Genomic DNA, 14,842 nt, shown 5'->3' with positions numbered 1-14,842 from the left:
AGGGTATGATCTCAGCATGGCAGAGGTGCCCAATCAATAGTAGGTCCCACAAAAATGGGTTATGAATATCTATATATCAAGATACAGATTTATTCTGATTAAAATATCAATTGTGTTTTATAAGTAGGTATTATAAATATTATTTATAATAGAACGTCACATCTTAAAAATTGTAAGGGTAACAATTCCATTTATAATGTCATCACAAATAATTAAATACCTAGGAATAAATTTAATCAAGGAGATGAAAAACTTGTTCACTGAAAACTATAAAACATTGCTAAAGGGAGTTAGAGAAGACCTAAGAGAATGGAAATAAATACATCTGATGTGTATGGATTGAAAGACTTGATATTGTTAAGATGTCGGTATAACCCAAAGAGATCTAGAGATTCAATGCAATCTCTCAGTATTTCAATGGCTTTTTTTGCAGAAATGATAAAGCAAATCCTCAAATTCATATGGAATTGCAAGGGGACCAAAATAGCCAAAAACAATCTTGAAAAAGAACAAAGTTGGAGGATTCATACTTCCCAATTTCAAAACTTAATTCAAGAGTTGCAGTAATCAAAACAGTTTGGTACAGTTAGAATGGACATAACACACCAGTGGAATAGAATTGAGTCCAGAAATGAACCCATACGTCTAATTTTGACAGGGGTGCCAAGAACATTCAATGAAGGGAGAAGAGACTCTTCAACAAATGGTCTGGGACAATTGGATATCCACATGCAAAAGAATGAGTATGGACCCCTACTTCACACCATATATAAAAACTAATTCAAATGGATCAGTGACCTAAATAAAAGAGCTAAATAAAACTCTTAGGAAAAAAATAGAGCTTAATCTCCATGACCTTAGATTTGTCAGTGGATTCCTAGGTACGACCCCAAAGCACAGCAACAAAATGTTAAAAATAGATAAATTGGACATTAAAATTAAAAAATTTTTGTGTATCAAAGGACACTATTAAGAAATTGAGAAGACAACCTACAGAATGGGAGAAAATATTTGCAAATCATATATCTGATAGGATAAATATTCAGATTCTACATATAGAGAGTATATATATGGAATATTCTGATATCTTCCAGTATCTGGAATATGTAAAGGACTCTTACAACTCAACAATAGAAAGACACACAGCCCAATTAAAAAATGGTTGAAGGACTTAACTACTGCAGATATTTCTCTGAAGAAGATATACAAATAGTTGACAAACATATGAAAAATTGCTCAACAGCATTAGTCATTAGGGAAATGCAAATCAAAACCACAATGAGATACCACTGCACACTCACTAGGATGGCTATAATTTTTTTTAATAGAAAACAAGTGCTGGCGAGGGTGTGAAGAAATTGGAATCCTTGTACAATGTTAATGAGAATGCCAAATGGTTCACCCACTATAAAAGGCAGTTTGGCAGTTCCTTGAAAATGTTAAACACAGAATTACCATATGAACCTGCAGTGCCACTCCTAGGTGTATACCCAAAAGAATGGAAAACAGATACGTGTACATGCATGTTCATTGCAGTGCTATTCACAATAACCAAAATGTGGAAACAGCCCAAATGTTCATCAGCAGATGAATGGATAAACAAAACAAGTATGTATGATACACACAGACAAAAAGTCACATGTTGCATGATTCCATTTATATGAAATGTCCATAAATCCATAAAGATAGAATGCAGATTTGTGGTTGCCAGGAACTGGGAGTTAGAGGGAATGGACAGAAACTGGCTAATGGATAAGAGATTTTGCTTTGGAATGATGGAAACGTTTTGAAACTATATAGAGGTGGTGGTTGCACAGCACTGTGAATGTACTGTGTGCCAATGAACTGTTCACTTTAAAATCCTTAATTTTTATTAATATATTAATGTGAATTTCTCCACAATAAAATAAAATAAAAAAAACCTAAGGGTATGATTCATTTCAGGATAGCTAAGTGTTTAGTGTAGTTCAGGCTTATTTACCCCTTTAAATATCAAGACCTTTTATTATAAAAAACACATACTAAGACACAGTGATTTTGTTTCCATTATAATGAAATAATTGACGTAAGTATATGTTATTAATAATAAACATTTATATAGTACTTGCTATGTACCAGACACTGTTCTTAGACCCTTACATACATTAACTTATTTAATCATCACAATAACCCTCTAAGGTACTATTTTTTAATCCATGTTTTACAGATATTAAGACCAAGGGCACAGTGAGGTAAATTACCATGCCAGAGTCACACAGCTAATAAGTGATGTTTTTATGGATAAAGTGCTTTATATATGTATTAAAATTGATGACTTAATTTTTTTAAAGATTTATGTATTTGAGAGAGAGAGAGAAAGAGAGAACATGCACACAAGTTGGGGGGAGGGGCAGAGGGAGATGGAGAGAAAGAATGTCCAGCAGACTCCCCGCTGAGTACGGAGCCCGATGCGGGACTCGGTCTCACGACCCTCAGATCATTACCTGAACCAAAATCGAGTTGGACGCTTACCTGACTGAGCTACCCAGGTGCCCAATGACTTAATTTTTAAAGCTAGTTAAGATCTTCATCAGAGGTATCCAACACCTACAGAATGGCTCATTTTTTGGTGGCCTTATAGCCAAAGAAAGCCAGAGATACAAAGTCATTCAAACATTCTAATATACTAACTCATACTGGGAGCAAAGACAGCAAAAAACCTACCATCTCGTTGTGTTTCAATGCTACATGAGCAAATCTGTCAGTTTTCTCTTAGCCTTCTCCTTCGTGTACCATTTTGCCATTCTGAGCTGACCATTCCAGCCAACATAGCATCTTTTCAGATTTGTTAGCAGAAGCACCTTAAATTCAACTGTGTCATTTTCCAATGTTAATCAAGCAGTCTGCGTGTTTCCATACACATTCTCTTACAGAAGATAGAACTTGTCTGGAAGAAAAATGCAGATATTCCTTGGTCCCTTAGTAGCTGATTACCAGTTTGATTTGTTATTTGCCATCTGGGGGAGAAAGATGTGATATCCAAATAAAATGTGTGTGGAGTACTTCTCAGGAGATAGCTAAGCAAAGAACAACCAAAGAAAAGAAGTGGAAGACTTGGCAGCTGCTTTTAATCTAGGTCAGCTGTTATGAAGGGGCCTTCATCCATGACTATTTATTGATCATCCCCTTTGAACCAGATGCTGTACTAAATATACCGTTGGGATTCTGTCACCATTCTCTCCCACACAAGCAGCCCTTTGGCAGAACTGTCTTCTTTCAGTTCCTAGAATGCACCAGAGTCCTTCTGCCTTCAGAGGCTTCAAATGCTCTTTTCCCTCCACCTGAATGATCCCTCCCCATTCATTTCACCAGGCCACCTTCTGCTTATCTTTTCTGACTCAGTTTAAATGTCTCTTTATCAGAAAACACTTTCACTGACACCCATTACCTCTTCCATTACACCTTGAACTTTTCCTTCAGAGCGCTTAACAAAATTATAATTAAATAGCTACTTATTTTTTTCATATTCTCTATTAGGTGTAAGCTTCAAGGAGATCAGGACAGGGTCACTCTGGCTCACCACGACATTCCCTGGCACATAGTAGAGGCTCAATAAGTATTTGCTGAATGATAAAATGAGTAAATGAATGAATGAAGGTGGACCATGCCCTCTATGTACTCACAGTTTAGCACTACTTATTTTTTATGTAAAAATCCATGCTGTGTTCACAATTCTTTTTTTTTTAAGATTTTATTTATTTATTTGAGAGAGAGAGTGAGCAAGAGAGAGCACGAGCAGGGGGAGGGGCAGAAGGAACGGGAGAAGCAGACTCCCTGCTGAGCAGGGAGCCCGATACAGGGCTGGATCCCAGAACACCGAGATCATGACCTGAGCTGAAGACAGACGCTTAACCAACTGAGCATCCAGGTGCCCCAGAATTCTTATTTTTAATTAAGCCATGAAACCCATAAAATAAAGTGACCTAGTAACTGGATATGGAGAAAGGAATATTTATTGGTGAGATGGGTAGTGGGGGGCTGAGTTAACTTCCACTTCGGTCTATCAAAACATCCAACTACCAGGTCACAAAGTTTGAGAGTGAGTAGTTGCTAAATGGGCTTAATAATTCGTCTTTATTTTAAAAATAATAAACCAATAGTTTTTTCTTTGATTCCTCCTTTTTTTAAGATTTTATTTATTTATTTTTTTTAACAGAGAGTGAGAGGGAAGCAGGAGGAGTGGCAGGCAGAGGGAAAGGGAGAAGTAGGCTCTCCACTGAGCAGAGAGCCCAACATGGGGCTCAATCCCAGGACCCTGGGATCGTGACCTGAGCCAAAGGCAGAAGCTTAACCGACTGAGCCAATCAGGTGCCCCTGATTCCTCCTTTTATTGCAGGTTTTATACTGCTCACAGTCTCCCTTGATGAATAATCTGATGAGTAGTGAGACAGTTGTGGATGCAAAGAGAGATTAGATATATAGAAAGGAAAAATGGCACAGAAGGGATTTATCCTTTTACTGTGAAATCTGATTTGCATGTCAGACATGATCCTGTTAAATTCAGATTGGAGTTTTGTAATAGTCTCTGCCTTGGATTTTGGGTTACCAAGGATTTTCCAGCTATTTCTTGCTAGATGGAAACTCAGGTTGTGTTTTGGATACATTTCAAACTTTGTATGACATTGTACCCTGTACCATCCACACAATCCCTATAAGCTAAAGTCTCCATGACTTGTCTTTATGTGATTGAGAATACAGCATTTTATTTCAGGGTCTTATAGCCTACAGAATTCTCTGCCTCTTTTAATATAAAATCTTAGTTTATCAATATTGGCATTGATGTGGAAATTATCTTTTTCTACCTCAGAAGCGTTCGAAATGGTATGTCAAATATATATCTGGAGTTAGTTTACTTATTTTTACAAATGTTTTCTATTTCGAGAGTTTATCTACTCAACTACTTTATATTGATTTTCTAAATGTCGATGACAAATAAGAAATGGACCAACAAAGAACACCTGAAAATTAAGATTTGTAGATCTACTGCATTTTTAATTACTGGAGCATTAGGACACTTAGAAGCCATTACATTGCTGATGAGTATTTAAGTTTTTAGTTAAATGATTCATTTCCTTTTCAAGATTAGGACATTAGGATCTAATTAGGAAACTGCCATGACTTGGATACATATAAACCTAACATCATTTGCCTGTATAAACGTGCTTAGAGTTTATACTTACATAGGATGTTTTTTGAGGGATGATTGGTTGAATTTTTGTTACTACTCATTTCACATATACACCCACAAATTTTCCACCAGATTCTAAAATTAGAAATTTTACTTATAAAAATTAAAAACAGACATTTTTATGTAGAAGAAAATAAAGCTTACACTTAAGCTAACCATCAAAAGTTATTTTACATTTTGGCATATTTCATTTTAGTCTTCTTGCCATGCACGCATTTTATTTATTGATTTTCTGCAGTGGAGTTAGAGTTTTGTATATATTACTTTCCTTTAACTTCCTATCATGAGTCTTTCCCATCTTGACAAATAGAATTTTGTGTGGCTCTTTACTGGTAATTCAAGTTGTTTACTTTTCAGAAATTATAAACACTTATTTACATAGATCTTCATCTAATTTTCTTTTTTTTTTTTTACCTTAGAAAAGACTGAGGAATATGTGAGTGGTACAGCCGGCTAAGCAGCTGACTCTTGGTTTCAGCTCAGGTCATGATCTCAGGGTCATCAGATCTAGCCACAACTCCCTGATCAGGTTCCACGCTCACAGCAGAGTCTGCTTAAGACTATCTCTCCCCTATGGACTATGAAAAACAAACTGAGGACCTCAGAGGGGAGGGGGGTGGGGGAATGGGATAGACCGGTGATGGGTAGTAAGGAGGGCACGTATTGCATGGTGCACTGGGTGTTATACACAACTAATGAATCATCGAGCCTTACATCGGAAACCGGGGATGTACTGTATGGTGACTAACATAATATAATAAAAAATCATTTAAAAAAAAAAAAAAAAGACTATCTCTCCCTGTCCCTCCACCTCTCCCTACTTGTTAGGTGTGTGTACTCTCTCTGTCTCTCAAATAAAGAAATCTTAAAAAAAAAAAAAAAAAAAAAAGAAGAAGAAGAAGAAGAGAAAATATTCATAAAGTGAAATTACTGAGTAAAGTGGAATGTACCTTTTTAAGGCTTTTGAAACATATAGAAAAATTGCTTTTTGGAATGCTAACACTGATTTAATTCCTGCTTACTACATATGACAAGGCTTAATATCTTTGCCATAAGAGAGGTCATACAAATAAATAAGAAAGTAATGTTCTAAGACCAAAATGGGTTAAGAACATGAACACAGAATTTTACTTAACTGGAAATTTGTATATCCATGTAAGTATATATGAATGATATCAAATCTCATTAGGAATACAAATTATAATAATAAAAATACTATTTTAATTATAATAAACTGTTCTTTCTTTGAAAGTATTCAAAGGTAAGATGTTAATGTTAGGGGAAGCTGGGTAAAGGGTATTATGAACAATATACTATTTTTGTGACTTTTCTGTAGATCTAAAATTATTTCAAAATAAAAAGTTAAAAAATTACTTTACTCGTATGATGTCTCTAGGTGTTATTCAACTATGTCTTTGTGCATATTGATCTCTTATAATTGAGCCACTGAACTCCCAAAGATCTGCATCAGAGCACACCTAACTAGCTCTTTTCTTGAGTCACATTCTAGTATTGAAAAATAAGTGTAAAATATATCCAAAGAATGCTCTATTTCACAAGTCTCTGAACCTGTTGTATATGTTATACACTTTATCTCATTTAATCTTTCCTACAGTCCTACAAAGTAAGCAGTAAAATTACAACACTCATTTTACAGATGAGAAAGCCGAAGCCGTAAGGTTGAGTAACTCTTTCAAAGTCATACTCTAAAGTGTTTTACTTTAGGCATGCTTGGGTGGCTCAGTGGTTAAGCGTCTGCCCTTGGCTCAGTTCATGATCCCAGATCCTGGAAGTTGGGCTCCCTGCTCAGTGGGGAGCCTGCTTCTCCCTCTCCTGCTCCCCCTGCTTGTGTTCCCTCTCTCACTCTCTTTCTGTCAAATAAATAAATAAAATCTTAAAAATAACAAGAAGAAGATAAAAATAAATAAAATGTTTTACTTTAATTGGTTTCGTTTAGAAGATATGTCCATTTGGCAAAAATGACTTACATTTGGGGGATGAGTGTTTGTCTTTATTTTCAGCTGGATATGGTGTCCCCTTTCCAACAGATGAACCCACAGACATTATTCCACGGAGCTGCCAACTAACGACAGATGTTCCACAAGTCACACAGCTGCTAAACATGACTAAACTCCGCCAAACGGAAATAAAATTTGGAGGTCATCCTCTAAGTTCAGCAGAGTCAGGTATGCACCAGGCACTTAAAATATAAGCATATTTATTTGAAAGAACAAAAAAAGGGTTAAAAAAAAACCCAGCACTGCAATGATGCTTTATAGCTTGAAGTTAAATATTAAGTCACTCTAACATCGACTCGTGTCTGTGATAAATCATTTTAAATTTCTCTTTAGCAGCTAAAATATTTTCTGGGCTTTAATATACCAAATCAAAACATCCTTGATTAGTCCTCTCCTTTTCCTGTATGCTTCCAGGCCCAGCCAATTATACTTCCGAAACATCTCTCGAATCTGTCTGCTCCTCTGTCCTGTTGCTGCTTTCATTGATCGGGTCTCCACCATCACTCACCTTAGCCTCCCAGTTAATCTCCACGTTGCTGTCGTAATTATCTTTCTGATAATAGAAATAGAAATGTGATCATGTCTCTCTTCGATTAAAGACCTTTAATGTCTTTCTCACTATCTTAGAAGACAAAATGAAAAAACCCTTAGGAACTCACACAAAACCAAACTCCCCTATGCCAACCTACTCCAGAGCTTAATCTCTCATTCCCCACGTGCGACTTTCTGACCTCGCCGTGGGCTTGCACACGTTCATATTTGGGAATTGTTGTTTCTTGGCCTAAAACAGCTTCTTTGCCTTTCTGCCTGGAGACACTCCCGGTTCATTTTTCTAGATTGAACTCGAATGTTACCTCTTCTGTGCAGTCTTTCTAACAAGCACTGTTCCCTTCTTTCCAGGACTTTTTTTTCCTTTCTTTTTCTTTTTTTTTTTTTTACAATACTTTTTAATATGTCTGCATTTCCCAATAAAGTGTGACTTCCTCCAAAAAGAACACTGTATCTCATTCTTCTATATCCCTAGCATCTAACACAGTTTTTGCCACAGTGTTTGCAGGCCAGGGGCTGCAAACTCAAATTACTATGGAGGCCGATCAGATAACATAAATGAGTAAAGTGGGCTGGATGCCTAGATATTTGATACCTAGAAACATTTTTTGCTCAACAGTATGCCTTATTGAGAGTGGAGGAGGTCCTTAGGGGAAAGGAGTCAGGTAAGGCTTCAAAGAATTGTTCTCTACTGTTAAAGCAGTAATGTTGACAATTGTGCAAATGATAGAATAAATGGTAGTTAGTACTCAGCCCCTGCAAGGGAGCTGATAAGGAGTAGTGAGGACTGTAGCAAACTAGAAGCTCATTCTCCATCTAGAAGGAATATTGCAGTTCCATTCTTTTTTTTTTTTTTTTTTTTAAGATTTTATTTATTTATTTGACAGAGATAGAGACAGCCAGCGAGAGAGGGAACACAAACAGGGGGAGTGGGAGAGGAAGAAGCAGGCTCCCAGCGGAGGAGCCTGATGTGGGGCTCGATCCCAGAACACCAGGATCACGCCCTGAGCCGAAGGCAGACGCTTAACGACTGAGCCACCCAGGCGCCCCTGCAGTTCCATTCTAACCAAGTGTTGCCTTGCTTAGAATTCATGCACAGTCTCACCAGATCTTCCTTTTTTTTTTCCCCAAGAGGAGCTAGGTAGCTCAATGTTTATGATAAATCTTCCAAATTTAAAATATTGTCTAAAGCCTAAATTTTTTTAAAACACTCTATGAGCCTAACCATGCCAGGGCTACCAGTTTTGTACCTCTGTAATAAATACCCATAGTTCTTGACCAAATGAACGAATAGTACATACACATCAAGAAACCTAGTGTTATTTAGATGAGTGGGTCTCAACTTCCTGTTTGTTAGAATCACTGGGACATTTTATAAATAATTTGTTTAAAAAAAAATTTTTTTTTCCTGATGTCTATGCTTCATCTACAGAGATTCTGATTTAATTGGCCTTGGATGGATATCTTTTAAATGCCTTCAGTGATTCTAATGTGCAGCCTGGGTTGAGAACCACTGGATCACTTACCCAAACAAAAGTCCTGTGGCTCAGATGACACTCAAAAACACAGAAGTAATCCCAAAGAAGGTAAAATGATGGCCATAATAAGGCACTTATGGAAGAAGTAGGTCTTGAAAGTATTCAGTGAATACTTGAGTAAGTTTTTATTATAAATCAATATAGGGTTTATGGAACTGTAAGGTGGTGCAGAAGACTGGGCAAAGACAAGGAAACAGCAGAATGCATGGATGAGTTTTCTGAGGAATTAGTAAGAGGAATGGCCTCAGTGGGCAGAATGGCTGGGAAGAATACGAGAAGAGTGTGCGTCCTGCTCCTAAAGTAGAGAAACAATAATGCCTGTTTTAGGAAGATGAATGTGACATCAGGAGTCAAGATGAATGTTTAAGTTGAGTGAGACCAGAGATTAAGAATTACAACTCAGATGTCTTTGCAGCCATCTGGGCATAACATGTCAGTGGCTACGTGGTAAGTGATGAGCCTGAGAGACGCTGCAGGAGACACACAGGCAGGACTTGTTGATTCTCAGATAACAGATGGGGAAGAGAGCAGGGTCAAAGTTTCAGAGAGGTCAAAGTAGAAGCTGGAGGAAAGAGATAGCTATGATAAAATGAATGAGTTATAGAAATGAACTGTTTTACTCTCTTATTTATCCTGTATTCATTTATTCTTGATGTATTTTTTATGATTTTATTTATTTATTTTAGAGAGAGAGAGATAGAGCTCAGTCTATGAGCAGGGGGAGGGGCAGAGGGAGAGAATCTTAAGCAGACTCCCGCACTGAGCATGGAACCCAAGGCAGGGCTGGGTCTCACTACCCTGAGATCACAACGTGAGCCTAAACCAAGAGTCGGACACTAAACCCACTGAGCCACCCAGGCGCCCATCTTGGTGTACTTTTTTATGTCAATCCTCATCAGCATTACATGTCCTAAGTTGTATATTCCTGGAGAATTGGGACGTATTTTATAACTTCTTCAGTATAAACCCTGGCAGGGAACTATGTGTAAGCAGACACTATAATTCTAAGCTCTCTATTACAAAATTTCCAAACTTCAGAAAAGTAGAGAGGACGTAATAAACCCCATGTCCCCATCACCTATTTACACAATTGGCAACTTTAGGCAGGACATTTTGGTAACACAGGGCACAGGCAGTGAGAATTTGTATATTTATTATATACACTATCTTTAGAGAGAATATGTATAACCCATATTCATTAAAGAACCTTTAGAAAATATATAGAAGGATGAAAAAGATCTCACTCCCCAGACAGCCACCGTAAACACCTCTGGTCACAAATCAATCTCAATGGAAGAGTCACCACAGAATGAAAGGAGCAAGCATGTTTTTGATAACCAAACACTCTATCTGTATCTAATAGGCTGTGAATGCTTTCAGTAACAGAAATGACTAAGCTGTAAAACCTATCAGATAACTCAGAGAGCAATTGTGAATGCTCTTTTCTTCTTTTATCTCTCTAGCTTAATGTTTTAAGAATTAATTACGTCTTTAAATGAAAATGCAAGTCTATATCCAGATATTTTAAGTATCTTTTTTTTAATTTAAAGTTCAAGGACATATATGGTGCTTAAGATTAAAAAGGAATTTGAATAAATATTAATTGCATCATTAACTCAGTATTATAGTTAAATAGAAAATTTTCATAGGTCATATTTGATCCCAACTTGTAGAAGAGGAAATTAGTATATATTTTTAAAATTCCATAAATGAGATATCAATACAAAATGATAGTCAACTTGAGTCAAACAGAAAATTAATAATCAGGGGCACCTGAGTGGTTCAGTCAGTTAAGCATCTGACTCTTGATTTCGGCTCAGGTCTTGATCTCAGGTTCATGAGTTAAAGCCCTGTGTTGGGCTCCACACTGGGCATGGAGGAAAGAAAGAAAGAGAGAGAGAGAGAGAGAGAGAGAAAGATAAAAAGAGAGAGAAAAAGAGGGAAGGAAGGAAGGGAAGGGAAGAAGGAAGGGTGGGGGGAGAGAGAGAGGGAGAAAGGAAAGAAGGAAGGAAGGAAAGAAAGAAAATTAATGATCATCACCTAATAGCATATTTCTTTTGCCCTGTGAATCCCAATTATATTTCTCTTACTTTATAACCATAAGGTTTCTCTTAAAGAAGAGCTCATTGCACATGCATGGCAGTTAAGATTACATGAAAATACTGCAGTCCTCCCTTACCTGAGGTTTCAGTTACCTGCCATCAGGTATGGTTCAGAAGCAGATGATCCTCCCTCTGATACATCATCAGAAAGTCAGTAGTAGCCTAACACTAGGTCACACACCTACATCATTGACCTCACTTCATCTTGTCACGTAGAAATTTTATCATCTCACATCGTCACAAGAACAGTGAGTACAGCACAATAAGATATTTTGAGAGAGAGAACACATTCACATAACTTTTATTACAGTATATTGTTATAATTGTTCTATTTTATTATTAGTTGTAGTTAATGTCTCACTGTGCCTAATTTATAAATTAAACTTTATCAGAGGTATGTACATATAGGAAAAAATGGTATGTATATGGTTTGGTACTATCCAGTTTCAGGCATCCACTAGGGGTCTTGGAACATCTCCCCCAGCGATGGGAGGGAGCTACTGTACATTGAACTTTGTGGTTCTCTTTCTACAAATACTTTTCAATTGCTAATTTTGTCATTTGTGTGCTTTGAAACTTAATATAAATGAATATAATAATAATTGTTCTCTGTATAAAATATTTTATTTGAAAGGTGTAGCTAATGAATTATGCCTAAGGGCAGACTTTCTAATCTTGAAAAAGCCAGGAGATATTTCTTCATTTCAGCTATTTGTTTTTGTGTCTGTCTGAATAATGGACTCCCTATGATGAGATATTTGAATTGCATGAGAAAATGACTGTGTGCTCTTATAACTGACTGTACAGTATTCATGTAAATTGTGGTACTTTATTTTAAATGCACACACTGAGATCCCAACGAAGCTGCCACAGAAAGTAGTTGTAGCTTCCTATGGATGCTTTCTAGTATGTTCACTCGAGCAAAAAAGGAAACCTTAAAACTTCCATTTTAGAGTGCATTTTGTTGAATGTCATGTAACTTGGTCAAGAGCATTTAATGAAATTAATAAGATGATTGTGTTTCCAAAAAGCCAGTGTTACCACACTAATACACTGCTCACTTTGTCAGTTCCCAGTGCACATTAGCTAATGACTGTTAGTCAGCAGAGAACTGTGGGGTCTCTGATGATCTTATTTTCATTAATGGAACCCCAGTTTAATTGAACCAGAGATTCAGGTCTGGTTATTGAAGTTGAGCATTCGGCTACTAATGGCAAGATGCAATGGTCCACTAAGCACAAATCAAAACTAGTGATTTGCTTAAAAATTAGAAGGCAGTTTTCCCAGGTGTCGTCTTTTCCACAACAGCAGTCTTACTGGGCTTCTACTCCTATTTAAATAAGAAAAGACTGGCATCCCTATTTTCTAGCACAATTGCAAATAGGTAAATTAATGCATTTAACAAAACCATGAAATAATCATCCAACTACAGTTGGCACTGGTGAGATCTTATTAGAATTTCTTTGGGTTTCACATTATGAAAGCAAAATTCAAATCAAGTAGCAAAATCCACTGTAAAGGGGAACCTAAAAGAAAAAGGATTTAGATTGTGACTTCAGGAAAAAAACAAAACATTTTTCTCCTTTTTTTTAGAGAGAGAGAGTGTACAAGTGGGGGAGGGGGAGAGGGTGTGCAGGGGCACAGAGGGAGAGAGAGAGAATCTTAAGCACACTCCTCACTCAGCTTGGAGCCTGATGTGGGGCTTGATCTCACAACCCTGAGATCATGACCTGAGCCCACAGCAAGAGTTGGACACACAACGGACTGAGCTCCCAGGCACCCCAATAAAACACTTGTCTAAACTCATACTTTCGGTAAACCTTGTCTGAAGATTGTTGATTTAAAGAGATGCCACAATTTCTGGGTCCTGTGTCTGGTAATAAGTCACAGTGAACTCAGCTGTCTCTTACATTTGAATTATATACCCTTTTTCCCCATCTTTAGTAAAAATAAGGCATACCTGGTCACATTCCCTCATTAAAAAAAAAATTTTTTAATGTGAAAGGAATTTAGTGTGAATGTTGATCAGTATCTGTGAAATTTGTTACAGCAAAGATGTCACAAAACATGTATAGAATGAATTTCAATTTTTCTGTGATATTTCCACCAAATATTGAAGAAACTTCGATATATAAATATTAATATAATAGTGAATGTGAAAACCACATTTAATCCATTGCGTAGTTGTGCTACTTTTGCAGGACTGACTTGTTCCAGCCTTTATATTTCTCTTTTAGATGTCTATTACAGCATGGCTTATAAGGACAAAACTGGAGACAAATTACTTGTGCATAGTAGGGAGTTGATTAAATACCTACAAATAAGATATTATGGATGCAGTTATACAACTGACCTGATCTGTTTGTGATGGTCCGGAAAGGTCTCAGAGCTGTGTGTGTCCGTCAGTGACACATGGAAAGCTAGGATGTTGTCTCTGTATGAGCCCACTGACATGGTACATAAACAAGATAGTTACCTAGGGATGCTGGTATAGGCGTACATTTTTTTAAGGAAACACACAAAAATTAATAATAACCTTTGGGAGGCAGAGGCAGGAAAATAAGACTTACTTCTTATATCTTCCTCTGTTAGAGAATTGTAAGTTTCTAAATATGTTCAGGATTTGTGATGTCAATAAATATATAGTGTGTTAAAGCAACTATGAGACATGTTTAGTTTCTTCTGTATTCGTTTCTGTCTTTTGAAAAGCCCAGAAAATTGCTATAAAATTAAAATGTATTCCTTTACTTAATGTCAGTATTCTCATTTAAAATAATATAATGGGATGGAAATCCAAAATGAATGACAAGAAATCTTTTAAGTATATAGCTGTATATTAAACTTGTTTATTTATGATATAATAGGGGAATATCTATGACAATCTATACTGTATTAGTATCAGTTATGTTCACATACATTTTTACAAATAGTTCACATAGTGATGAACATGGGGCTATACTCATCCAGTAACCCCCAAGACACCCTCTCTGTAACATCACCCTGCTTTTATTTCCATCCCAGCCCTTATCCTTACCTGATATTATCTGTTTACTTGTTTGCTTATGCTGTCTCCCCAAGGGGAACTTGAGCTTCAGAACTGCAGGGGTCCTATTTACTGTTGTATCCCTACACCTAGCTCAATCTTTAACACTTACCAGGAACTCAATAGGTATTTGTTAATTAAGTGATCAAGTGAGTGAATGAAACGCTAACCATATAATTTAAGCAGGTGAGTATATTAAGCAGCAAATCATCACCATCACCACTAATGTTTAGTGACTTTTTGCTATATCCTTTACGTAGTGTATTAGTCAAGTTTCTCCAGAGAAACAGAACACATACGTATAATATAACTTACATAAAATACAGGCCATAAAATATAAGGCCATAATATATATATATATATAT

The 14,842-nt window shown here is 36.6% G+C and overlaps 1 protein-coding gene across 28 annotated transcripts in view; it reads left to right on the top strand.

Moving 5' to 3' along the window:
* Positions 1–14,842, top strand: part of CFAP20DC (CFAP20 domain containing) — a 239,537-nt gene that overhangs the window by 121,383 nt on the left and 103,312 nt on the right. For 13 of the 28 annotated variants that reach the window (XM_026501148.4, XM_048226470.2, XM_048226471.2 and 10 more), the window contains exon 7: positions 7,276–7,413. The exons of 6 other annotated variants lie outside the window; for them this stretch is intronic. In XM_026501148.4, the coding sequence (XP_026356933.2) occupies positions 7,276–7,413 (138 nt within the window). Of the gene's footprint in view, positions 1–5,646; positions 7,199–7,248; positions 7,414–9,226; positions 9,381–14,842 lie in introns of those variants that run through there. 9 more of the 28 variants (XM_057311845.1, XM_057311850.1, XM_026501147.4 and 6 more) reach the window with 3 other exon arrangements.

The sequence above is a fragment of the Ursus arctos genome, unplaced genomic scaffold, assembly GCF_023065955.2.
Source record: "Ursus arctos isolate Adak ecotype North America unplaced genomic scaffold, UrsArc2.0 scaffold_14, whole genome shotgun sequence".
Taxonomy (NCBI): Eukaryota; Metazoa; Chordata; class Mammalia; order Carnivora; family Ursidae; genus Ursus; species Ursus arctos.
Note: the sequence above shows the minus strand (reverse complement) of the source record. Positions and strands in the feature narration are given on the sequence as shown.